Source organism: Saccopteryx leptura, chromosome 9 (genome assembly GCF_036850995.1).
Source record: "Saccopteryx leptura isolate mSacLep1 chromosome 9, mSacLep1_pri_phased_curated, whole genome shotgun sequence".
NCBI lineage: Eukaryota > Metazoa > Chordata > Mammalia > Chiroptera > Emballonuridae > Saccopteryx > Saccopteryx leptura.
The window spans coordinates 46,465,924-46,493,015 of record NC_089511.1 but is presented as its reverse complement, the minus strand read 5'-3'; the positions used below and the strand labels follow the sequence as shown (position 1 = coordinate 46,493,015).

The 27,092-nt window shown below is 46.8% G+C and overlaps 1 protein-coding gene and 1 pseudogene across 4 annotated transcripts in view; one reads left to right on the top strand and one right to left on the bottom strand.

Moving 5' to 3' along the window:
• The window catches only part of NUMBL (NUMB like endocytic adaptor protein), a 40,094-nt gene extending 20,893 nt beyond the window's left edge, over positions 1-19,201 (top strand). For 3 of the 4 annotated variants that reach the window (XM_066350023.1, XM_066350025.1, XM_066350026.1), the window contains exons 7-10: positions 6,181-6,370; positions 11,968-12,273; positions 15,653-15,772; positions 17,372-19,201. In XM_066350023.1, the coding sequence (XP_066206120.1) occupies positions 6,181-6,370; positions 11,968-12,273; positions 15,653-15,772; positions 17,372-17,991 (1,236 nt within the window). In that variant the 3' untranslated portion in view covers positions 17,992-19,201. The remainder of the gene's footprint in view (positions 1-6,180; positions 6,371-11,967; positions 12,274-15,652; positions 15,773-17,371) is intronic. The other variant, XM_066350024.1, reaches the window with a different exon arrangement.
• LOC136381058 (protein FAM133B-like) lies at positions 2,509-3,802 on the bottom strand (annotated as a pseudogene).
• Positions 19,202-27,092: the final 7,891 nt, after the last annotated feature.

Below are 27,092 nucleotides of genomic sequence, written 5' to 3'. Positions count from 1 at the left end.
GGCTCAGTTGGTTTGAGCATTGGCCTGAGGTGCTGAGGATAGCTCAGTTGGTTTGAGCATCAGCCCCTGATGGGGATTGCCAGGTGGATCCTGGTTAGGGTACATACAAGATGTCTCTCTATTCCCCCTCCTCTCACTTAAAAATAAATAAATAAATAAATAAATAAATAAAAAAAATAAAACTTAACAGTATAAAACATGCATTTAGGATCTTTAGCTATCAAGTTCAAAAAGTACCAAGGTTGCCTGACCAGGTAGTGGCGCAGTGGATAGAGTGTCGGACTGGGATGCGGAGGACCCAGGTTCGAGACCCCGAAGTCACCAGCTTGAGCACGGGCTCATCTGGTTTGAGCAAGGCTCACCAGCTTGGACCCAAGGTTGCTGGTTCGAGCAAGGGGTTACTCGGTCTGCTGTAGCCCCATGGACAAGGCACATATGAGAAAGCAATCAATGAACAACTAAGGTGTCGCAACAAAAAACTAAAGATTGATGCTTCTCATCTCTCTCTGTTCCTGTCTGTCTGTCCCTATCTATCCCTCTCTCTGTCTCTGTAAAAAAAAAAAAAAAAGTACTAAGGTCTATTTGAAATGACTTTACTCCAAAGCCAAAGTATGTATTGTCAAAATTAATTCAAATGTTGTAACACATTCCAATGCTAAATATCATTCAGTGTTTTTGAATTGGAGGTAAATCCCAGGGCTTCTGGGGCTTTCTTGTGCTATAAAAGCTGTTTCTCTGGTTCATTGAAAACAGCACACTGCAGAGTCCAAGGATGTTGCTGAGCTAGACTTAGCCAGGTAGCAGACTGCCATACCAGCTCTGACCTCCTCCTGAAGCAGGACTGCTCTGTCCCCCAAACAGGGTGTGTGATTATAAAAGGCACCATATTCTGCTAGCTGAAGAAAGAGCAAACCACTCTCCTCAACCATAAAAGCTCATTTCCCAGGCAAATAAAAGTATACAAGGGGGAAATTTTTTTTTAAATTTTTTTTAAATGTATATTTTATTGATTCTTTTTAGAGAGAGAGAGGAAGGGAGAGAGAAAGAGAAATAGGAACATAACTCGGCTCTTGTATGTGCCCTGACCGAGAATCAAACCGGGAACCTCTGTGCTTCGGGATGATGCTCTAACCAACTTGAGCTATCCAGCCAGGGCAGAGGGAAAAAATTTTAAAATACACTTATCTAGCCTGACCAGGCGGTGGTACAGTGGATAGAAGAACGTCGGCCTGGGACGCTGAGAACCTAGGTTAGAAACCTCAAGGTCACTGGCTTGAGCACAGGCTCACCAGCTTGAGCACGGGGTTGCTGGTTTGAGCGTGGTATCATAGACATGACCCCATGGTCACTGGCTTGAACCCAAAGGTCACTGGCTTGAAGCCCAAGGTCACTGGCTTGAGCCCAAGGTCACTGGCTTCAGTATAGCCCCCAGTCAAGGCACATATTGGAAAGCAATCAATGAACAACTAAGGTGTCACAATGAAGAATTCATGCTTTTCATTTTTCTCCCTTCCTGTCTCTCTGTCCCTGTTTGTCCCTCTCTCTCACACACAAAAACAACAACAACCAAGAAACAAAAACTCACTTATCTACAGAGTAAAAATTTTGAAATATAATGTACTTCTTACTTCAGAAATGTTAACTAGAATCACCTGGTCACTTCTGTTTACATCTTTATGATGTATCCAGACTCGATTCCTGTTGATTTCTCATTAGATACTTCTAGTGAAAAATATTAACTTTAGGCCCTGGCAGAGTAGCTCAGTGGATAAAGCATTGACCCAGCGCACCAGAGGTCATAGGTTCAACCCCTGCTCAGGAGACTTAGGAGAAGCAACCAATGAGTGCACAACTAAATGGAACAACTAAGTGAAATGAGTTGATGCTTCTCTCTTTCTCTAAAATCAATGGAAAAATTAAAAGATATATATTAATTTTATTCCTAAATATCAACCATTAAGTGTGCCTGTAGTGTATTATCTCCCAGAATTATTAAGCAAAAGAAGAGAAAAAGTTGTTCAAGCAGCTGGCCCTTTCACACAGTGGCATCTCTGGCTACTGAATAGTCCAGAAATAATTTTAAAAACCACAAAATTTAAGGATTTTAGTAAATATGTTATAATTTTTACAGTTGAAATTTCCTCAGACATTGCACTTTGATCCTGATTTTTCTTTCTTTTTTCTTTTTTTTTAGCAAGAGACGAGAGAGGGACAGATAGGGACAGACAGGAAGGGAGAGAGATAAGAAGCATTGCTTCTTCGTTGTTCACTGATTGCTTTCTCATATGTGCCTTGACGGGTGTGGGGGGGTGGCGGGGGTTCCAGCTGAGCCAGTGACCTTGGGCTTCAAGCCAGTGACCATGGGGTCATGTCTATGATCCCAAGCTCAAGCCAGTGACCCTGCGCTCAAGCCGGCAACCTCAGAGTTTTGAACCTGGACCCTCTGTGTCCCAGGCCAGTGCTCTATTCACTGCACCAGTACCTGGTCAGGTCTGATTTTTCTTAAAGTTACAGTGAGTCAGGACTTTAACTAGCAGCCTTCTTTTTTATACTGTTTCCTATGCTTCTTTTTCTTTTTGTTTTTTTCTGTTGCTTTTTTTGGTTCACTGCTTTTCTTCTTTTTTCCTCCTACCTCTTCCATATTATCTGATTCTGCTAAGGACTCAGGTGATAAAGGTTTACCTTCCAATACCTCTTTCTCTATTTGCCAAGTCCTGTAATGTCCTTTCCTTTCTTGAATGCGTCTTTTTACTTTTTTTTTTTTTTTTTAACTCTCCTTACTGTCTGATTTGGTTCTTACATGGAGCTTTCTGAAGATTTGTGTGAATGGTTCTTTCCCTTTTTCCTTGTTTCTTATCTGCATCTTCAGAATCTAAAGAACTGCTGGAAGAATCAGATATTGACGAAGATGAATATCTAGCCTAACCAGGCAGTGGCACAGTGGATAGTGTCGGACTGGGACACAGAAGACCCCAGTTCAAAACACCGAGGTCGCCAGCTTGAGCGTGGGCTCATCTGATTTGAGCACAGCTCACCAGCTTGAGCCTAAGGTCGCTGGCTTGAGCAAGGGGTCACTCGGTCTGCTGTAGCCTCCCAGTCAAGGCACATATGAGAGAGTAATCAATGAACAACTCAGGAGCCACAACAAAGAGTTGATGCTTCTCATCTCTCTCCCTTCCTGTCTGTCTGTCCCTCTCTCTGTCTCTCTGTCTCTCTGTCTCTGTCACCAAAAAGAAAGAAAGAGAGAGAGAGAGAGAGAGAGAGAGGGAGAAAGAAAGAAAGAAAGAAAGAAAGAAAGAAAAGAAAGAGAAAGAAAGAAAGAAAGAGAGAGAGAGAGAGAGAAAGAGAGAGAGAGAGAGAGAGAGAAAGAGAGAGAGAGAGAGAGAGAGAGAAAGAGAGAAAGAGGGAAGGAAGGAAGGAAGGAAGGAAGGAAGGGAGGGAGGGAGGGAGGGAGGGAGGGAGGGAGGGAGGGAGGGAGGGAGGGAGGGAGGGAGGGAGGGAGGAAGGAAGGAAGGAAGGAAATCTACCAGACTTTTTTTCTTTTTTCTTTCTGCCTTTTTTTGGGGTGAGCTTCCATTTCCACTTAAAAATTTCGCCCTGTGTTTTTATAGGGTCTTTCTTCCAGTTCTCATTCATTGTTTACTTCAAGTTCATCCAATGCCTTAGAGCCTGTCTTTTTTTTTCTAGTTGTTCTTTCACTTCTTCCCATGTAGGCCTTGGTCGATTCATGTAATTAATCTTGAATCATTGACCCTGAAGACTGGATTGAACCCTTTGATCTGGCCATTGCTCATGGGATCATAAGCCTCGTGGTTGTCCCCTTCCCTGTGGTGCTGTGTTGAGTATACACTCAGACACTGAAGGAGACGGAAGCGCCTCCCGCCCAGCTTTCTAGTTTGAAAAACCATGTACTGTCCAAAAATCTTAGGTATACTTTTGCTGAATTTTGACAACTGCATACACTTATAGAACCCAAACCCCTGTCAAGCTCTAGAACCTTTTTTTTTCATGGCACAAACACACACTAATTACTAAGATCAGTGCCCCTGACTAAATACAACCATTTTCATCTTATTGCACAAATAAATTAGCTACTAAGGAAGAAGAGGTCAGGGCCCCTTTTTCTTTAGTAATTAGTTTATGAGTGCGTGAGAAACAAAGGTTGAAAATCACTGCTCTAGAGAACATGACCACCATCCCAGTCCATCCCAGCCAATCCCCACCCTACCCCCTAAGAAACAGTCACTATTCTGACCTTTTTCACCATAGATTAGTTTTGCCTACTTTAGAACTTCATATAAATGGAAACATACAGTATTGTACTCTCTTTCTTTCTTTTATTTTTAAGTGAGAGGAGGGGAGATAGTGAGACAGACTCCTGCACACGCCCTAACCTGAATCCACCTGGTAACTGCTGTCTGAGGCCAATACTCAAATCAGCCAAGCTAGTTTTAGCACCTGAGGCTGATGTGCTCAGACCGACCGAGCTACTCTCAGCACCTGAACCAATCAAGCCACTGCCTGTGGGAGGGGAAGAGAGAGAAAAGGGAGGGAGGAAGGGGGAGAGAAACAGATAGTTGCTTCTCTTGTGTGCCCTGACCGGGAATCAAACCTGGGACATCCATATTCTGGGCCAGTGCTCTATCCATTGAGCAAACTGGCCAGGGCGAGTATTGCACATTTTTCTTTTTTTAATTCACATCCACACATAAAAGTGAAGTAGTTACCAGGGGGGAAGGGGATAAAGGAGAGGGGAGGGGAGTAAAGAGGGACAAATACATGGAGATGGAAAATGATGTGACTTTGGGTGGTGGGCACATAATGCAATCAACAGTTGAAATTCTATAGAAATGGTTACCTGAAATCTACGTATTCTTTTTTTTTTTTTTTTTTGGTATTTTTCTGAAACTGGAAACGGGGAGAGACAGTCAGACAGACTCCTGCATGCGCCCGACCGGGATCCACTCGGCACGCCCACCAGGGGCGACGCTCTGCCCACCAGGGGGCGATGCTCTGCCCCTCCGGGTGTCGCTCTGCTGCGACCAGAGCCACTCTAGCGCCTGGGGCAGAGGCCAAGGAGCCATCCCCAGCGCCCGGGCCATCTTTGCTCCAATGGAGCCTTGGCTGTGGGAGGGGAAGAGAGAGACAGAGAGGAAGGGGGGGGGTGGAGAAGCAAATGGGCGCTTCTCCTATGTGCCCTGGCCGGGAATCGAACCCGGGTCCCCCGCACACCAGGCCGACGCTCTACCGCTGAGCCAACTGGCCAGGGCAAATCTACGTATTCTTATGGACCAATGTCACTCCTTTAAATTTAATTTCTAAATAAGAAAATAAAATAATTTTTATTCCCCCATCCCCTTCACTTTGTCAACCATCAGCTTGTTCTCTGTATCTTTTGACCTGTTTCTGTTTTTCGTTGTTGTTTTTATTAAATTTATTGGGGTGACATTGGTTAACAAAGTTACATAGGTTTTAGGTGTACAACTCCATAATACATCATGTATTTGTACACTGCACTGTGTGTTCACCATCCCAGGTCAAGTTTTCCACCATCACCATCTACCCCCCTCTTACCCTCCTCCACCTCTCCCCACCCCGTTTTTTGTTGTTGTTTGCTCATTTATTTTGTTTTTTAGATTCTACATATAAGTGAAATTGTATGGTTTTTCTTTCTCTCTCTGGTTTATTTCACTCAACACAATGCCCTCTAGGTTCATCCATGTTGCAAATAGCAAGATTTCACTTTTTAGGGCTGAGTAATACTCCACTGTATCTATACACCACATCTTCTTTGTCCATTTATCTATTGATGACACCTAGGTTGCGTCCAGATCTTGGCTTTTGTAAATAATGCTGCAAGGAACATAGGGGAGCATATATATTCCCAATGAATGTTTTTGTATTCTTTGGGTAAATAGCCAGAAGTGGAATAGCTGGGTTGTGTGGCAGCTCTGTTTTTAAATTTTTGAAAGATTTCTATGGTACTGAACTCTTGTTTCTGGCTTTTATCAATTAGGGCTATCATTTGTATCCCTCTAGGTACAGTTGTCCACTGAGGCCCAGAGAGGTGGAGGTATTGTCCTGGGTCACCCAAGACCTAGCTGCTGGAGCCCAGGGCTCCTGGTATCCAGTCTGCACAACTCAGCATGTCTAACCCCACCCCCCATCCTCTTCCCATAGGGCGAGAGGCTGAGCCACGCTGTGGGCTGTGCTTTTGCCGCCTGCCTGGAGAGGAAACAGCGGCGGGAGAAGGAATGTGGGGTAACGGCTACCTTTGACGCTAGCCGCACCAGCTTTGCCCGCGAGGGCTCCTTCCGCCTGTCTGGGGGTGGGCGGCCCGCTGAGCGAGAGGCCCCAGATAAAAAGAAAGGTGGGTGCTACCTAGAGGGCAGGGCTGGGCACAGAGGGGGCGTGGGTGGGGCCATGGGTCCGGTTTGCAGGGAAAGCCGCAGAGGTGCAGGGACTCCACAGTTTACAGAGCAGAGCACTAAGCACAAAGTTGGATTACAGTTTATAAAGCTCACTTTAGTTCGTTGGGCGATATTCTGTAGACCACAAACCCAGCAAAGCTCACAGAGTGCTTTATTACCTGCCAATTCAGATAGCTTCCCAGGCTTTTCAAACTGTGTATGAAAATAATGAAATAGAAAATACCAGAATATCAAATGTACTAAAGTTAAGTATAATATAATGATATTTTTATTATATATATTTGCATGTGGGTATGTTTGTTTGTGTGTATGTGGAATGGGTTACCACGTAAAAGGTATTTCTTACTCTGGGTTGCCATCAAGAAAGTTTGAAAAATATCTGATAAACTAACATTCTAGGTTAATGGTAAGTACCTATGTAACTTAAAAAATTGGTATTTTATACATAAGTATATTATATGCTAAATCACAGTGTAATTTAATTATTTTTTTTTCTGAAGATCTAGTTTTTAATTTTTTAGAAACATTACTTAATACCTAGTGGGATACCTCAGTTGGTTAGAGCATCGACCCGAAGTACAGAGGTTGCCAGTTCGATTCCTGGTCAGGGCACATACAGGAACAGATTGATATTCCTGTGTCTCTTCTTGTTCCCTGTCTCTAAAATCAATAAAATAAACATTAAAAAAATAAAAATACTGGCCTGACCAGGTGGTGGCACAGTGGATAGAGCGCCAGACTGGGACCCGGAGGACCCAGGTTCAAAACCCCAAGGTTGCCAGCTTGAGCACGGGCTCATCCAGCTTGAGTGGGGGTCTCACCAGCTTGAGTGTGGGGTCGCTGGCTTGAGCATGGGATCATAGACATGACCCCATGGTTGCTGGCTTGAGCCGAAGCTCACTGGCTTGAAGCCCAAGGTCACTGGCTTGAGCTCAAGGTCACTGGCTTGAGCAAGGGGTCACTTGCTCTGCTGTAGCCCCCTGATCAAGGTACATATGAGAAAGCAATCAATGAACAATTAAGGAGACTAAGGAGCCGCAACAAAGAATTGATGCTTCTCATCTCTCTCCCTTCCTATCTGTCTGTCCCTATCTGTCCCTCTCTCTGTCTCTGTCACAATAAATAAATAAATTAATTAATTAAAATACTGCTTAACATTGACTAAAACTTACCATTGGGAACTGTTCCAGATAAAGGACATTGGAGAGATCTGACATATTGATAAATGCAGTGTGTGGTCCTGAGTTGGATCCTGGATGTACATAAAAAAGGATGTGATTGAGCAGTTGGAGAAACTGGATATGGACTGTAGATTGGCTAATGGCACCGTACCCAGGTTAAATTTCCCAAGTGAGAAATTATATTGTAATTGTGTAGACTGTCCTTGTTCTTAGGAGGTATATGTTCATGGTTTTGGCATTAAGTTGTCTACAAGTTCCTCTCTTTTTTTTTTTTTTTTTTTTTTTTTTTTTGACAGAGAGAGAGAGAGAGTCAGAGAGAGGGATAGATAGGGACAGACAGACAGGAACGGAGAGAGATGAGAAGCATCAATTCTTTGTTGCGGCTCCTTAGTCTCCTTAATTGTTCATTGACTGCTTTCTCATATGTGCCTTTGACCTGGGGGGCTACAGCAGACCGAGTGACCCCTTGCTCAAACCAGCAACCTTGGGTTCAAGCTGGTGAGCCTTAGCTCAAACTGGATGAGCCCGTGCTCAAGCTGGCAACCTCGGGGTCTCGAACCTGGGTCCTCTGCATCCCAGTCCAACATTCTATCCACTGCACCACCACCTGGTCAGGCTGCAAGTTCCTCTTAAATGGTAGGAAAAGAATTATGAAAGGAGGGAGAGAGAAAATGGTAAAATGTTAACACTGTGGGACTGGAGGTTAAGAGAACCTGCAGGCTTATTGATCCATTACTATATCTTTTCTGTAAGTTTAAAATATTTCTAACTGAAATGTTAGGAAAACAGAAATTTTTATCACTCACTAAAATATTAGAGTTTACAAAGTATATTTTTATGCGTAAACTACATGACCATTTTTAAATCTCCTTGACCTGTGGTGGCGCAGTGGATAAAGCATTGACCTGAAATGCTGAGGTTGCCAGTTCGAAACCCTGGGCTTGCCTGGTCAAGGCACATATGGGAGTTGATGCTTCCTGCTCCTCCCTCCCTTTCTCTCTTCTTTCTCTTTCTCTCCCTCCCTCTCCCCTCTCTAAAATGAATAGTCTTCTAAAAATATTTTAAAAAATAAAACCTTGACACATTTACAGTTCTTCACAGCTTACAAAATATCTTACTGTTTACATTATCTATTTAGAATCCGCAAAGAATTTAATCATCAGCAAAGCAGATTACAAAAGGAAGTTAACAAAGGGCCTGGTTTTTTGTTGTGTTATTGTTTACAAAGAACACACTAAGTACTTACACAGTCCTTCACATTAACAGATGTTTTCTTTTTTTTTTAAGATTTTATTTATCAATTTTATAGGGGGGTGGAAACAAGAAGTATCACCTCATAGTTACTTCACTTCAGTTCATTAATTGGTTGTCATATGTGGCTTGATCAGGCAAGCTCAGGGTTTCGAACCAGGGACCTCAGCATTCCAGGTCAACACTCTATCCACTGCGCCACCACAGGTCAGGCTACAGGTTTTTCTTTATTGTTAATATAGGAGGTTAGAGTTCACAAAGACAGTTGTCATATGCAGGGGTCTGGAAACTTTTTGGCTAAGAGAGCCATGAACACCTCATATTTTAAAATGTAATTCCATGAGAGCCATACAACGACCCATGTACTTTACGCATTATCCAATAAAAATTTGGTGTTGTCCCGGAGGACAGCTGTGATTGGCTCCAGCCATCCGCAACCATTAACATGAGCGGTAGGAAATGAATGGATTGTAATACATGAGAATGTTTTATATTTATAACGTTATTATTTTTTTTTATTAAAGATTTGTCTGCGAGTCAGATGCAGCCATCAAAAGAGCCACATCTGGCTCACAAGCCATAGGTTCCCAACCCCTGCTTTAGAGGTTGCAAAGGGTTTTGCTATTTCCAAAGGATAGTATACAGAGGCAGATTAAGATCAGTTGAGGCCCCGGGCACAGAAGAAAATATTGGGCCCCTTAAAAAAAAAGAGAGAGACAGATTAACCATATATTTTTGTGTGTGTGACAGAGAGACAGATAGGGACAGACAGGAAAGGAGAGAGATGAGAAGCATCAGTTCTTCGTTGTGGCACCTTAGTTGTTCATTGATTGCTTTCTCATATGTGCCTTGACCAGGGGGCTACAGCAGACCAAGAAACCCCTTTTTCAAGCCAGTGACCTTGAGCTCAAGCTGGTGAGCCTTGTTCAAACCAGATGAGCATATGCTCAAGCTGGCGACCTTAGAGTTTCGAACCTAGGTCCTCGGCGTCTGACACTCTGGAGTTGGACTACCAACTCGACTGCACCACTGCCTAGTCAGACCCATATATATATGTATATGTATATATATATACACACACATATATATATGTGTGTATATATATATATTTTTCATTTTTTTTATTTTTTATGAAATGAGAAGTGGGGAGGCAGACCCCCGCATGCACCAGACCAGGATCCACTCGGCATACTTGCTAGGGGGCGATGCTCTGCCCATTCAAGGTGTTGCACCGTTGCAACTGGAGCCATCCTAGCACCTGAGGTGGAGGCCATGGAGCCGTCCTCAGCACCTGGGCCAACTTTATTCCAATGGAGCCTTGGCTGCAGGAGGGGAAGAGAGACAGAGAGAGAGAGAGAGAGAGAGAGAAGGGAGAGGGGGAGGGGTGGGGAAGCAGATGAGCACTTCTCCTGTGTGCCCTGGCTGGGAATTGAATCTGGAACTTCCACACACTGGGTTGACGCTCACTGCTGAGCTAGCTGGCCAGGATTAGGCCCATATTTTTAAATAAATAACAAATATTATGTACTATTAATGTTAAAATTGCACATATGAAACCAAACTTGGTGTCATTAGAGAAAAGTGTAAAGTTGGGGTTTTGCGGGGCCCTTCAGAAGTTGGTTCCAGGGCGCGCGCCTGGTGCGCCCGCCGTTAAATCTACCTCTGATAGTACAGAACTCAGGTACTTTGTGTTGTAGACAGTATTTCACAGCTTGCACAGCAAAATGAGAGTCTCCAAGTGCGTTATGATTTGCTGAAAGGATCACGTGGAGTTTTGCTGTGGGTGCACTGAGTCCAGTCTCGAGGCACCACACTTGTACAAGGAGCCTTTCCCTGAATGCAGCAGTGTGCGTTCCCAGGAAGTTTTTTCCTAGCTTTTGTCGGATTGCAAAGCGTGGAACATTTACTGCCTCAACTGACCCTTTCATGTGGCCTGGGCTGGGTAGGGGGCAGCAGAGAGATGTTTATTTCAGGTTTACAGTTCCGAAACTAGGGCCCAGAGATTGGAGGGGACTCCTGAGATCACACAGTGAAGGGGGTGAGGGGAGTGCAGAGGTGGTTTCCTGGTTCCAACCTGTCCCACACTGTTTCCATGGCCCTGGGCCAGGCCTGGGAGAGAGCAGAGAGCCTCACTGTCTCAACCTGGAAGATGGGAAAAGAAATGCTGGGTGACCTCCCTGACCTCTCTGGGCCCAAATTTAATCTCAGCATCATTCAGGCTGCAGCTTGGATGAGGCCCTGGCCGGGGATGGGGTGTTTTGGCAGTAGTGAGGGGACCCTGCCATTGAAGAGTACGTCTTGTGCTGAGTGGGAGGACAGGTGTCCCTCAGAGGACAGAGGACAGTCCCAGGGTGGAGAGAACCCAGGCGGAGGGGCTGGAAAGATCTGGAAAGCTACCCAGATGAAGAAGTGTGCTAAGCTACATCTAGAAGGATGGGTAGCAACTTGAGGAAGGGAGGAGGTACTTGAAGTGGGAAGAATGGTGGGTGGTAGAAAGACAGAGAGAGGAGCAGACAGAATGACAGACAAAAACAGCATTACATGGACAGACCAAGCCAGAGGGAGAGACAGATTAGGGTAATCATTTGGACTACCAACTCCGGAGTCAGCCTACCTCTTGCTAGCACTGTGGCTTAGGCAAGTCACTTACAGTTGCTGGGCCTCAGCTTCCACATCTGTAAAACGGGGATCCTGGTAGTATTGACTTCATTAGGTAGCTGTGAAGATCGAATGAGTTAACGATTGCAAAGCACTTGGAATAAGGCCTGACGACTTAGTCATGCACCAAATGTGTACATTAAATTAATCAGAAAAGGAAACAGGGTTTCATAAGGGAAATATCGGGAACAGCAGAGGAGAACATTGGCAGAAAGCTAGAGAGACACAGAAGGTCATACTGGGGGGCAGTTTCTCAAGGGCCTCCTGGAGAAAGTGGCCTTGATTTGGGTGGGGGTGAGGGACATTCAAGGCCCTGACAGCCTGTCTTGAGAGCAGAGTACATTGGGTGAGGAGGGCAGCCTTGGGGAAAGGTCAAGGGGGCCAGGTGGGAGAGCCTCGAATGCCAAGGTGAGATATCTGACCACCTGTCTCCCCCATGTCTCCAGCAGAGGCAGCAGCTGCCCCCACCGTGGCGCCTGGCCCTGCCCAGCCTGGGCACATGTCCCCGACACCAGCTACCACATCCCCGGGTGAGAAGGGGGAGGCAGGCACCCCCGTGGCCGCAGGCACCACGGCAGCCGCCATCCCCCGCCGCCATGCCCCGCTGGAGCAGCTGGTCCGCCAGGGCTCCTTCCGCGGATTCCCAGCGCTCAGCCAGAAGAACTCGCCCTTCAAACGGCAGCTGAGCCTGCGGCTGAATGAGCTGCCATCCACGCTGCAGCGCCGCACTGACTTCCAGGTGAAGAGCACAGGTGAGCCCTGGGCTCAGTGGACAGGAACACTGGGATCAATACCACTGTCTGTGCTACAAGAGATAGAGAACAGGTGGCAGGCACCATGATTAATTAGCACTGTCTGCCACTTGCAAAGGTGAGAGAGGTGGAACACATTGTGATCAATTAGCAGTGTCTGCCAATTCATCAAGGAGGCAAGGGATCAATTGGCAGGGAGAGTAGAGGGGTAGTAGAAATCATGATCTATTAGCAATGTCTGTTATGGACAAAAGGTAAAATAAAGGTGGCACAAGACATGATCAATTAGTAATGTGCGCTGTGGGTAGGGTAATGTGAGAGGTGGCATACATGATTGATTAGCAAAGTCTGGCATGGACAAGGGGGGAGGGTGGCTACACTGATGCCAGGATTTTGCTCAGGAGGAGACTGAGACACCACAGGCAAACATTTGCCGGCAGAGCCATGAGATCTGGCCAGATGAAGAATTCAGGCTGAGAATAATGGAGAATTGTGATGAATTAATATTGTCTGCCTAGGGCAAGGAGAATAAAGCGATGGCTTACAATGTCTGCCATGAACAAGAAAGAAAAGCAGGTGGCATATGATATGAGTAATTAGCAAAGTTTGCCGTGGGCAAGAGAGAAGAGAGAGCAATAGGAGTGTTACGTTTTCACCCAAGGTGATAAACTGCCAGGATTCGGCCAGAGGAAACACGAGATGAAGAGCACAAGTGAGCGCGGGAATCACGGGGTCAGGGGGCGTGGTGGTGGATTGGTAATGTCACTTGTAGGCAGAGGACTAGACCATCATTGATTAGCAATGTCTGCCATGGGTGGAGCTTGGAAACAGGCAGTGTAAATAGCTTGTTTTGCTCAAAGGGAAAATGGAGTTACAAAGCCCAGTTCTGTCTTCTAGCATTTGGCCAATAGGGCCATGCGGTCAGGCCAGGTGAAGGGTGAGGTGAGCAAAGAGTTCAGTGGGGGAAAAAACGCATCATGTTTGATTACCAATGTCTGCCATGGGCTAGGGAAAGGAGAGAGGTAGTATATGTCATGATCGAAAGCAATCTCTGCCATGGAAAAGGAAGAAGACATGGGCCACAGTACCGTACTTTGCCAGAGGGAGACAGGCAGGAGGGCTGCCTTTCCTCCCCGCTGTCAGTGAAGTCATGTGGTCTGGCCTGCTCTCCTGCCTCCAGACACCAAGTCTGAGACACCTCTCCATGGCCTCAGGGACCGGTGTGGGAGATGGTGGTCTGTCTCCAGGAGGCTGGGCTACTCCAGAAGGTGACTGCTGAGCAGATGCCAGTGCTTGTCCTCTTGCAACCTGATTTTAAGCACACCCCCCAGCGCTGTCACACATGCTTCCTGAGAGGTGGCAGGCTCCCCAGACTTTATTCGGAAGCCTCACCCTCCTGTGGCCAGTTGCTCACTTGCTTGCATGTGCTTTGCCACAGAAATTTCACCAACTCACACAGATGTCACAATCTGAAGATTCACACACTCTCTGCAGTAACAAATTTAGTCATGTGCACACCAAATTCACATTCTTAAAAGTGGCACAATCAGATGTTACAATTACACACACTTAGAAAGCACACATCCAGAAGTCACACACCCAGATTTACACACACTCACAAGCTACCCACCTGGGTTAATGCAAACTTGGAAGTCACTCATGCAAATTCATTCATGCTTGCAAACAGACTTGCCTATCACACAGGTGGATTGGCTCACACTTGGGAATCACAATCAGGTCACCTAGATTTTAGTCACACTCTGCCATACCCTCAGGAGCTGCACGCTCATTTGGACTAACACACATCATCTGTGATTGACGTGGAAACCAAGTACTCTCCCACCTGTGCATCCCTGTGTCACACCTGCTGACTCCTACAGTCAGTTTCTTCCTCATGTTCGTTGGAGCATTACACATGCGTCCTTGGAGACAGACACTTGCTGGATGTCACAGGCACTTGTCACACATCATACTTGGTGGTCCTCTGCTGTTTATTCAGACGGTACCTTTGCTTATCCCAAGTGCTCATGAGGCCACCATACCTGCTCAGTGTCTTCCTGGCACAGATGCATCTCTGCCCTCAGGATATATGTTATAGGCCAGTCCAGGTCAGGTGGACAGGCCCCATTTTGCCACCCAAAGCAAGACAAATGATCCCCAGCTGGTGAACCAGTAGTGTAGCCAACATCCATTCTGACTGGTCAGTGCTCTTTCCATATGGTTAAACATTTTTAATATATATCATTAAATATTTCTTCTAGCTTGTGGCTATAAACAGGTCCTCCTTCAGGTCTTTCTTGACTTGGGCTCCCTGTGACTGTCTGCCATACAATTGTTGGGAAAATTTCCCGGGGCCAAGAGACCAGAGAAAGAGACTGACAATTCCCTCACTACATCAAGAGTTTATTAAGGGGATTGCCTGACCAGGCACAGTGGATAGAGCATCAGACTGGGATGAGGAGGACCCAGGTTCAAAACCCCGAGGTTGCCGGCTTGAGCATGGGTTCATCCGGCTTGAGTGCGGGCTCATTCGGCTTGAGCGTGGGCTCACCTAGCTTGAGCGTGGGCTCACCTGGATTGAGCTTGGGGTCACTGGTTTGAGTGTGGGGTCATAGACATGACCCTATGGTAGCTGGCTTGAGGCCAAATGTCTCTGGCTTGAGCAAGGGATTACTCGCTCTGCTGTAGCCCCCTGGTCAAGGCACATATGAGAAAGCAATCAATTAACAACTGAGGTGCTGCAACAAAGAGTTGATGCTTCTTATCTTTCCCATCCTGTCTGTCTGTACCCTTTCTGTCTCTCTCTCTGTGTCTCTGTCACACAAAAAACCAAACAAACAAACAGAGTTTATTAAGGGGACTTACACATGAGGCACACCTTGGGCAGCAACAAGAAAACATGGGTATCCTCTGCCCACGTGGCAGGCCCTAAGGGGTCATATATAGGACAGGCCAAGATGGATGGAGTACTAGGGCTTGGCCACCCCAGATAAGGAGAAGCACCTTACATACTTACCCAGGGCTCAGCAGGGACCTGTTCCAGGGACCAGCACACCTGGGGCATAGGAGACGGGCCAGTCGGACAGTCTCTGGGGATTTACAGGAAGCAATCTCTGTTTTGCCCTGATTTAGCTTGTGGATCCAGCAGCAGTCACATCATGGAATAGTCTCTTGTCTCCACTAGTGTCGTACACTACTTGTACCACTCAAATTCTCACACATATATGCACAGTTAACATTTTTGTGAGCATGGCCAATTAGTTACTGCAGAGTGGACCCACTGACCCACACACCTTATGAGAGGGTCACTTGAGGGCGAAGGGGTCAAGAACAGGGTCTGGGCCTGTCCACTGACTGCCGCCTTTCCCGGATTTTCCAGTGCCTGAGATGGAGCCTCCTGGTACCAGTGACAGCGACAGCATCAGTGCTCTGTGCACACAGATCAGCTCGTCGTTCGCCAGTGCTGGTGCACCAGGGCCGCCACCTCCGGCCTCAGCAGGTAAGCCCCGCCCTCTCCTGGGGCAGACGCTGTGGCACCTCTCCGGTCCTGCGCTCTCTGGCTTCATGGAGGGCCATCCTACAAGCTTAGGACCATGCGTCATCTTTTTTCTTTTTTCTTCTTTTATAAGATTTTATTTATTGATTTCACAGAGAGAGGAGGTGATGAGGGGGGGTAGCGAGAAGTATCAACTCATAGTTGCTTCAGTTTATTTTTTATTTTATTTTATTTTTTTTTGTATTTTTCTGAAGCTGGAAACAGGGAGAGACAGTCAGACAGACTCCCTCATGCGCCCGACCGGGACCCACCCAGCACGCCCACCAGGGGCAAAGCTCTGTTGCGACCAGAGCCACTCTAGTGCCTGGGGCAGAGGCCAAGGAGCCATCCCCAGCGCCCGGGCCATCTTTGCTCCAATGGAGCCTTGGCTGCGGGAGGGGAAGAGAGAGACAGAGAGGAAGGAGGGGGGGGTGGAGAAGCAAATGGGCGCTTCTCCTATGTGCCCTGGCCGGGAATCGAACCGGAGTCCCCCGCACGCCAGGCCGATGCTCTACTGCTGAGCCAACCGGCCAGGCCCAGTTGCTTCAGTTTAATTGCTCGTTGCTTGCTTGTTTCTTGTCGTACGTGCCTTGGGTGGGTGAGCCCAGGGTGGCGACCTCAGCACTCCAGGCCAATGCTCTATCCACTGCACCACCACAGGCCAGGCCATGGGTCATCTTATAATTATGGGTCATCTTAGAACTATGGGATCACTTTAGATCTACAGATCATCTTCAAGCTATGGGATCATTTTAGAACTGTGACTCATTTTAGAGCTATGGGATCATCTTAGACACCGGTATTATTTTTTAAACCTTCCTGTCTTAGAATAATAAAATTTAGAGCCTGACTTGAGGTGGCGCAGTGGATAAAAACATGGACCTGGAACACTGAGGTTGCTGGTTCAAAACCCTGGGCTTGCCTGGTCAAGGCACATATGGGAGTTGATGCTTCCTGCTCCTTCCCCCTTCTCTCTCTGTCTCTCTCTAATAATGAATAAATAAAATTTAAAACAATAATAAAATTTAGAAACCTACAGTCTTAGAATCACAGGATATTTGAATCTAACAGATTTGGAACCATAAAACCTTGGAGCCTCAGACCTTTAGAAGAGGGCTGACTTAGAAACAGCACCATGGAATTACCTTAAGGACATGGGAATACCTTAGAATTGCAAACAATGTAAATTAAAAACTCTGGAATCTTAGAAAACACAAACTTAAAACCATCGAACCTTGCTCTTTATGTTAGAATAGGACAGTCTGAGAAAGATCCATGGAGTCTTACAATTTGAGCCTCCTAAAACAAAACATTCTCAAAATATTAGAAGCAAGGGTGATATTAATCGTTAATAACAGGTTTGGCATTGACCCACCAGAAGCGAAGCCAGCCGGGTGGTTGTCAGTCTGGCCTATACGTTTCCATCTTGGGCCTGGAGTCTCAGAACTGTATTTTGTCAGCACTGCAGAACCACTGCACGGTGGCCTGGCTCCAGAGCCTGACCCCAGCCTCGGGTTCTTCCCCACGCAGCCCATGCCCTTACCTGCCATCTCCTCTGTCCAGGGACTTCTGCCTGGGGCGAGCCCTCGGTGTCTCCAGCAGCTGCCTTCCAGCCTGGGCACAAGCGGACCCCCTCAGAGGCCGAGAGGTGGCTGGAAGAGGTGTCCCAGGTGGCCAGAGCGCAGCAGCAGCAGCAGCACGTGTCCTCGGTGCCTGCCGTACCGCCTCCCCTGCACCCCTTCCCGGCCCCCATGGGGCCCTTTGATGCTGCACCTGCCCAGGTGGCCCTGTTTCTGCCGCCCCCACACATGCAGCCACCTTTTGTGCCCACCTACCCGGGCTTGGGCTACCCACCCATGCCCCGCGTGCCTGTGGTGGGCATCACACCCTCACAAATGGTGGCCAATGCCTTCTGCTCCGCTGTCCAACTCCAGCCCCAGCCCGCCACCTTGCTCGGAAAAGCCGGGGCCTTCCCACCCCCAGCTGCCTCCAGTGCCCCTGGGGGCCAGGCCCGCCCAAGCCCCAGTGAGGCAGCCTGGCCCCCAGAGCCAGCCCCTGCCCCAGCCCCTGAGTTGGACCCCTTTGAGGCGCAGTGGGCAGCATTAGAAGGCAAACCCACTGCAGAGAAGCCTTCTAACCCCTTCTCGGGTGACCTGCAAAAGACCTTCGAGATTGAACTGTAGCCCAGGCCGCCCTGCCCACCCCGTAATCTCCAGGTGCCCCACACCTGGGAGTGGAGGTCCAACCTCTCCCCTCATCCTGCTCCCTGGGGCTGTGCCCCTCAACATACCCTCTAGTCCATTCTCTCAGCCACCCCCACAGCCACTACAGAACCAACATTGTGACACCCAGGTTGCGGCAGGACGGAATTCAGGGATGTACCCAGCCTGGCTAAGGGATCCATTTCACTGCCAGACTTAGGCTGGCAATGCTCCTTTCTCCCTACCCGAGACATGGGGAAGGGCCACAGTCCCAGTGCGTGTTCTCAGTTCAAGCTACCTTTTCCAGTTTCTGTTGTTGACCTTCCACCTTCTAGTGTTGGGTGGGATGGGGGAGGGATGCCCCCTTAGGGGCCCTCTTGAGCCCCACACCGGTCACCTCCCCCATACACAGCACAAGCAAAGGGCTTCCCTCTGCCCACCCTCTGCGTTCACTGCCAATGCTGTGCTCACCACTATTACCCCCTCCCCCTTCGGGAGCCTATATCTTCCTTGGGCCAAGGTCTCTTGGGGGCAGGGGCCAAGTTTGGGGCCCAGGAAGTGGGGTAGGAGGAAGGGGAAGGAGATGCTCAGTTACCTCACATTGGTGTCCGCTGGGGAGGGGTCCGGAAGAAGTGGGTGGGGTGCCTGGTGGGTACTTTTCTATCTTTTATTTCCAGATTCTTTTGTATCTAAACTTGCAGATTTGTATTATACCAGGACAGCCAATAAAGAAAGAATATAATAGTGCCCCTCAGGAAAGCAGGGTGTGTGTCCAGGGGGGATGGTGAGGTCACGCAGCCTTTCTCCCTGAGTCATCCCCTAAGACAGGAGGGTTTCCCTGCATAACAACCTGAGTCAGAACGTAGCTGCAGGTACAGCTGACCTGGCACTAGAGAGGTGAGTAGTAAAGGGTGCCCCAAATTAATCACCTCATTTCTGATTCTTACAGATTTTGAACTAAGGAATTAAAATTCGAATCTGCTGCTAATAAGTTCAGTATTAAAATCCCTTCTAGGCCTAACCTGTGGTGGCGCAATGGATAAAGCGTCAACCTGGAACACTGAGGTCGCTGGTTCGAAACCCTGGGCTTGCCTGGTCAAGGCACATATGGGAGTTGATGCTTCCTGCTCCTCCCCCCCATCTCTATCTCTGTCTTCGAAAATGAATAAATAAACTCTAAAAAAAAAAATCCCTTCTAATAATGAGGCTTAAAATATATCTTTCTCTTTTTTTTTTTTTTTTTTGAGAGGCGGGGATTGAGAGACAGGAACATCAAGCTGCTCCTGTAAGTGCCCTGACCAGGGAATTGAACCAGCAACCTCTGTGCTGAAACAATGCTGCAACCAAGCAACTGAGCTATCCAGCCAGGGTTTGATTGGTTGATTGATTTTTAGAGCGGAAGGGAGAAGGGAAGCATTCATTTGTTGTTCCACTCAGTCATGCATTCATTGGTTGCTTCCCGTGTGTGCCCTGACCGGAGATCGAACCTACAACCTTGTTTTGGGACAAGGCTCTTAACTGACTGAGCTAACTGGCCAGGACCTGGAATAGTATATCTTTCAGCTGGCAAATTCTTGTGTCATCAGTTGTATTCTGTGTAACTTAGGCCAAAGATGTGGCAACATGTTTTTAAGTCTGTCTTGTTTCTTGGGCCTCTTGATATAACACACAAGTTACATATTTTTATATAATACATAAATTATATCCTTAATTCTCTATAGCTCTTTAAAACGAGGTGGTTGATTTGATGAAACCCAAGGTTATATCCCCATTTGATGGATGGGGAAGTTGATTCCCTTGCCCCGGGTCACACACCTGCTTAGTGGGGGAGCAGGGATTCTGCTGGAAACGAGCACACTTCCTCATCGCCACGCCTTTGCACGTGCCAGTCCTTTTTCTTAGAACACCCTTTTTTGACACTGAACCTTCTTCCAGAAGAATGCCGCTCACTCTTCAGGCCTCGGGTCAAGTATCTCTTCTTACAAGTGGACCCTCTTTCAAGGCCCTTCCTCCCAGTCCTTTCAAAATTTAGGAAGAACTTTGACCCTTCAGGCTGAGTCAGGAGCACTGTCCCCAACTTCAGTCCTACAAGGCCCTGACTCCTCTCCCTCTGTTCCCCACTCCCAGCCTGGACCCATCCGCGGTTGTCACTATCTGCTGTCCCACTGGACTGAATGAGGGGTGGTTCTGGGGGTCTCTTGGTCAACTCAGTGTGCCAACACAGGGCCAAGTACAGAGGAGGCAATGTCAACAATTCACCTCTGCAAACTGCTGGTGACTGAGGGGCAGAAAGGCCTCAGACTTGGCCAGAGATGATTCCAGTTATTGAATTGGTGGGGAAACAGGCCACACAGCACACAGAATATCAGGGACAGAGGCAAGATGCTCCTCTGCCAAAGGCTACTATTTACACAAAACCTTCCTCCCTGTGTCCAGAGCAGTTTCTCAGACCCCCACCCCCACTTCTCCACATCCCTGTAGGTGCAGATTCTGGTCTGCAGAGCCCCGGACTGCCCAAGACCTCGAGGCTCCCCTGAGCCAGGTTCCCCAGCCAGAGGCGGATTCCACCGCAGACGCACAGGGCGCGTGCCTGGGCCCCGCAAAACCCCAACTTTACACTTTTCTCTAATGACACCAAATTTGGTTTCATATGTACAATTTTAACATTAATAGTACATAATACTTTTTTTTATTTATTTAAAAATATGGTTAACATGTATTTTTATTTTCCCTGTCTCTCTTTTTTTTTAAGGGGCCCAATATTTTCTTTAGTGCCCGGGGCCACAACCGACCTTAATCCACCTCTGTCCCGAACTACCCTCCTACCCCGAGTTAATTACGCCCCCGGCCTACTTTGTGACCTTGTCCTACCAACGCAATGTACCGCACCCCCAACCCAGCCTCAGGGAGGTCACTTTTGGGTGGACGTCTAGCTCAGGGAGGTTCAGCTCCACCTTCCAGATCTGCTGCCCCACCGCCTTCCACGGGGCTACTCGCCGCCCACGTGGCCGCATTCACTTCAAAAACATTCTTTGCACAAACAACCCCTGGCCTTCTGGCTGGGCCACATGGGTCACTGCTGGGCGAGCACGGTAGAACAGCACCCCCTTGTGGCCCTGTCCTTGGGAACTCGGAAGTGTCGCATTTGCAGCTCCAGACAAGAGCCCGCCAGACCAATGCTAAGGCAGAAAATTTAAAATTGGAATCTCAATGATGTGCAACACGATGGGTTCAGCGCTCGCTCCTCTGGGATGTCCTCCTTGACTCCTCTCGTCTGGATCCAAAGCCTGCACTGGGCTCCTGCAATCCAACTGTTTCCCTATCACAGCCCTGACCCTTCTGTCTCTGTGTCCCCCATTCTGGCCCCGGCCCCTTTGCCTGTGCCTCTCCCATCCCGGCTCCACCCCCTGGGCTGGCTGTAGGCTTGTAAGGTCAGGGACAAGGGCTGTCTTGGTCACCACTCTGTCCCCAGGATCGTCTAGGGCCAGGCACAGAGTAAGGTTCAGATGACCTGCAGGGCACCTTCTAGGGATCATTCATTTACTCCCTCAGCTCATATTTTGCTTTTTGTTTTATTTAATACTCTTATTAAAGAATAATGCACATATCATAAAATTCAGCTGTTTTAAGTGCTTTAATGATTTGGAGTGATTTTACAGAGTATAGCCATCACCACAATCAATTTTAGAACATTTGCATCACCCTAAAAAAGACCTCGTGCCCACTTGCAGTCACTTCCTCTTCCGACCCTGGCCCAAGGCAACCACCGATCTACTTTACATCATGTAGGTATTCTTTTTCTTCATTTTACATGCATTTTCCGAATACTTGCTCTATCAGATATTTAGTACTGAGGATGCAGAGTGACACACACAGCCCTTGCCTTCAGGGAGCTCAAAGTCTGGTAGGGGCTTTGGCTAATGGTAAAATATGTCCACTCAGTCACTCATTCATTCATTCAAAATATTTTTTGAGCCTGACCTGTGGTGGCGCAGTGGATAAAGCGTCGACCTGGAAATGCTGAGGTCACCGGTTCAAAACCCTGGGCTTGCCTGGTCAAGGCACATATGGGAGTTGATGCTTCCAGCTCCTCCCCCCTTCTCTCTCTCTGTCTCTTTCTCCTCTCCTCTTTGTCTCTCTCTCCTCTCTAAAAATGAATTAAAAAAAATTTTTAAATATTTTTTGATAATTATTGAGCACTTTGATGTGCCAGGCACTATTCTAGGACCTAGGGATATGGCAATGGGGAAAAAGGACAAAAATCCTGCTCTGCTGGAGTTGTTATTGTAAGGAAAGGGTAAAAATAAACAAGAAGATATGTGATACAATGGCTATTGGTGATAAGAATCTTAAAGGAAAAAACAAAGAGGAAGGGATAGAGTGATGAGTGAGATGTTATTGTTTTTTAAATTTTTATTAAATTTTCCTGACGAGGCGGTGGCGCAGTAGATAGAGTGTCGGACTGGGATGCGGAGGACCCATGTTCGAGACCCTGAGGTCGCCAGCTTGAGTGCGGGCTCATCTGGCTTGAGCAAAAGCTCACCAGCTTGGATCCAAGGTTGCTGGCTCGAGCAAGGGGTTACTCGGTCTGTTGTGGCCCACGGTCAAGGCACATATAAGAAAGCAATCAATGAACAACTAAGGTGTCACAACGAAAAACTGATGATTGATGCTTCTCATCTCTCTCTGTTTCTGTCTGTTCCTATCTGTCCCTCTCTCTGACTCTCTCTCTGTCCCTGAAAAAAAACAAATTTTTATTGAATTTATTGGGGTGACATTGGTTAATAAATTTTTTTTTTACAGAGACAGAGGGAGAGTCAGATAGGGACAGACAGACAGGAATGGAGAGAAATGAGAAGCATCAATCATTAGTTTTTTGTTGCAACACCTTAGTTATTCATTGATTGCTTTCTCATATGTGCCTTGACCGCGGGCCTTCAGCAGACCGAGTGACCCCTTGCTCAAGCCAATGACCTTGGGTCCAAGCTGGTGAGCTTTTGCTCAAACCAGATGAGCCCGCGCTCAAGCTGGTGACCTCGGGGTCTCGAACCTGGGTCCTCCGCATCCCAGTCCAACACTCTATCCACTGTGCCACTGCCTGGTCAGGCGATTAATAAAATTATGATTTGCAGGTGCACAGTTCTACAATATATCACCTGTATATTACATTGTGTGTTCACTACCCTAAGTCAAGTCTCCCTCCATCACCATCTGTCTCCCCTCTACCTTCCTCCTCCTCTTCCTCCCCTCTTACCCTCCTGCAATTCCCATACTGTTGTCTATATCTACAATATAAGGGTTTTAACGGCTTAATCCCTTCACCTTTTTCTCCCAGTCCCCTAACCCCCATCCCCTCTGATGGCTGTCAGTCTGTTCTCACACTTGTGAATCCGTTTCTATTTTGTTTGTTAATTTATTTTGTTCATTAGATTCCACATATAAGTGAAATCATATGGTACTTGTCTTTCTTTGTCTGGATTATTTCACTCAGCATAATGCACTCCAGGTCCATCCCTGCTGTCTTAAAAGGTAAGCTTTCCTTCTGTTTTTATAGCTGAGTAGTTTTCCACTGTGTAAATGTACCACTGCTTTTGTGTGTGTGTGTGTGTGTGTGTGTGTGTGTGTGTGTGTGTGTGTGTGTGTGTGTATTTTTTCTGAAGTGAGAAGCAGGGAGACCAAAGAGACAGATTCCCGCATGCACCCAACCTGGATCCACTCGGCACGCCCACCAGGGGGCGATGCTCTGCCCATCTGGTGCGTTGCTCTATTGCAACCAGAGCCATTCTAGCACCTGAGGCGGAGGCCATGGAGCCATTCTCTGCGCCCGGGCCAACTTTGCTCCAGTGAAGCCTTGGCTGCGGGAGAGGAAGAGAAAGAGATAGAGAGAAAGGAGGGGGGAAGGGCAGATGGGTGCTTCTCCTGTGTGCCCTGGCCGGGAATCAAACCCGGGACTTCCACACACTGGGCCGTTGCTCTACCACTGAGCCAACCGGCCAGGGCTCACAGCTTTTTTTATCCACTCATCTACTAGGCACTTGGGCTGCTTCCAAATCTTGGCTATTATAAATGATGCTGCAGTGAACATAGGGATGCATGTTTTCTTTTGAATTAGTGTTTTGGGTTCTTTGACTATGATCCCAGAAGTGGAATTGGTGGGTCATAAGGCAATTCCATTTTTAATTTTTTGAGGTAACTCCATACTGCTTTTCATGGTGACTGCATCAATCTGCATTTGGACCAACAGTGCACAAGGTTCCCTTTTTTCCACATCTTTGCCAACATTTGTTGTTTGTTGATTTACTGATGATAGCCTTTCTGACAGGTATGAGATGATATCTCATTGTGATTTTAACTTGCATACCCTGATAATAATTAGTGATGTTGAGCATCTTGTCATATGCCTGTTGGCCATCTGTATGTCTTCTTTGGAGAAGTGTCTATTTAGGTCCTTTGCCCATTTCTTAATTGGATTATTTGGGGTTTTTTTGTGTTGAGTTTTATAAGTTCTTGTAAAGTTTGGATATTAAGCCCTTACTAGATGTGATGTATCAGTGAATATGTTCTCCCATTCAGTGGATTGTCTTTTCATTTTGTTGATGGTTAATTGTCTTTTCATTTTGTTGATGGTTGGTGGGTGTGATTTTAGGCGGTAGTCAGAGAGCACCTCTCTGAAGAGAAACCTGATCATTAGATCAGAGATCTGACTGCAGTCAGGCCCATATCTGAGGGAACAGTGACACTGGCAGGGGTTAACAGCTAGGGCGAAGGCCCTGAGGTGGGAACAGAGTGCAGGACGGAGGGCTGGAGTGTCATGAGGGATGAGGAATGCAATCTGAGATGAAGTAAAAAAGTTACAGAACAGCTGCCCAAAGCAACCCTTTCCCAAGTCACAGTGACAATAACAAAACAATTCCATGCATTCCCAAAGGTCTCCCAGGCCCCGCGCCTGGGAGAGAATCACAGCCATCGGCTGCTGGGAGCCAATTGGAGCCTCTGCCCTTCAGAATTCTGTAATAGGATGTTGAACTGGACTTTTACAGGACCTCCAGAATTGCTAGGAGGGCCAAAGCTGAGGACAAAAGTGGTCAACTGCCCTGGCCAGGTACTCAGTTGATTAGAGCATTGTCCCGATATGCCAGATGATAGGTTTGATCCCTGGTCAGGGTACATACAAGAATCAACCAATGAATGCATAAATAAGTGGAACAACAAACCCATGTTTCTCTTGCTCTCTCTAAAATTTAAAAAAAAAGGGACCAACTACCCCATAACCTAAGTTCAAGGTCACAGTGATAGAAACCCAGCCAGCTACACAAAAAACTCACTGAGAGAACACAAAGCCAGCCCAACTTTCGTCATTTGCTGCCCCTCAACCCCCTTAGAAGAGGATGGGGAGGAGGAAGGAAGTGCCAGAGGGTAGAGTTTTCAAGAGACCTTTCCCTCCTCTGTGAACTTGAATCAGGTTTCAGCAGATTTTTTCCTCAAATATTTGTTGTGAAAAAAATTTAAAGCTATGGGAAAATTGAGAGAATAGTGCAATATACTTCACATACCCTCCACCTAGAATCAGCAGTTAATACTTCATGCTGTTTGTTTTCTCTCTCTCTCAGAACCCACTCACATGCCTACACACGCATGCACACGCGCATGCACTCGCACACAGGCCAGTATCTGCTGAGTCATCCTGAGTCTTGGCTCCTAACACTTCAGCATGTGTTCTCTCCTAACAAGGCCATCCACTTCCCCACAGTACCATTGTTACACCTAAGAACAGGAGCAATAATTTCAAAGGCTATCTAGTATCCAACATTACATTTAAAAATGAATGAAAATGATGCCCTGGCCAGATAGCTCGGTTGGTTAGAGCGTCGTCTGGAAGTGCAGAGATTGCCAGTTAGATCCCCAGTCAGGACACATACAAGAACAGACACATGTCTCTGTCTCTCTTTCTCTCTCCCTTCTTCTCTCACTAAAATAAATACATTAAAAAAAAAGAGAGAATGAAAATGAGAATCTGGTGAAATTGTCATTAAGGTTCCCTGTAACCTTTATCCAGAAAAAAAAAAGAAAATTCACATAGAGAGAAGGTGGGGGCAGTGACTTAAAAACAGAAGGAAACGATAATAATGCCCCCTTATCTGTAGGGAATATGGTCCAGCACCCTCAGTGAATGCCTAAAACCATTGACAGGACCAAACTCTAAATGTATTTACTTTGTTTTTCTTATACAGATATACATATGTACATACATCTTTTCACTTCAAGGAAGCACTTTACAACTTCTCTTTGGTATATCTGGATTGCCAGTACCACTGCTCTTGCACTTTGGGGCCATTATTAAGTAAAATAAATGTTACTTGAACACAAGCACTGTGATACTGCGATAGTCAATCTGATAATCAAAAGGGATACTAAATGACTAACAGGTGGGTAGTGCGTATCAGTGTTTTTCAACCACTAATCCGCTAAAGAGTTAACCACCCTGATGAGACTCTATAGCAGGGTAGTCAACCTTTTTATACCGACCGCCCACTTTTGTATCTCTCTTAGTAGTAAAATTCTCTAACCGCTCACCTGTTCCACAGTAATGGTGATTTATAAAGTAGGGAAGTAACTTTACTTTATAAAATTTAGAAAGCAGAGTTACAGCAAGTTAAAGCATATAATAATAATTACTTACCAAGTACTTTATGTCTGATTTTCACTAAGTTTGACAGAATAAATCTTTATAAAACAACTTACTATAGTTAAATCTAGCTTTTTATTTATACTTTGGTTGGTCCGCTGCTGCCCACCATGAAAGCTGGAACGCCCACTAGTGGGCGGTAGGGACCAGGTTAACTACCACTGCTCTATAGTCTCATACAGCATTAGGGTGGTTAACTCTTTTGCAGATCAGCTCGACATTTCTGGGGGACCCGCACGGGTCCATGGACTGGCGGTTGAAAACCCTGGTGTATAAAATACGGAGATGCTGCACAAGAGATGATTCATCTACTGTGTAGGACAGAGCCAAGTGGCAAGGGATTTCATAATTTAGAATGGCACGCAATTTAAAGCATGAGTGCTAAATTCTGGAATTT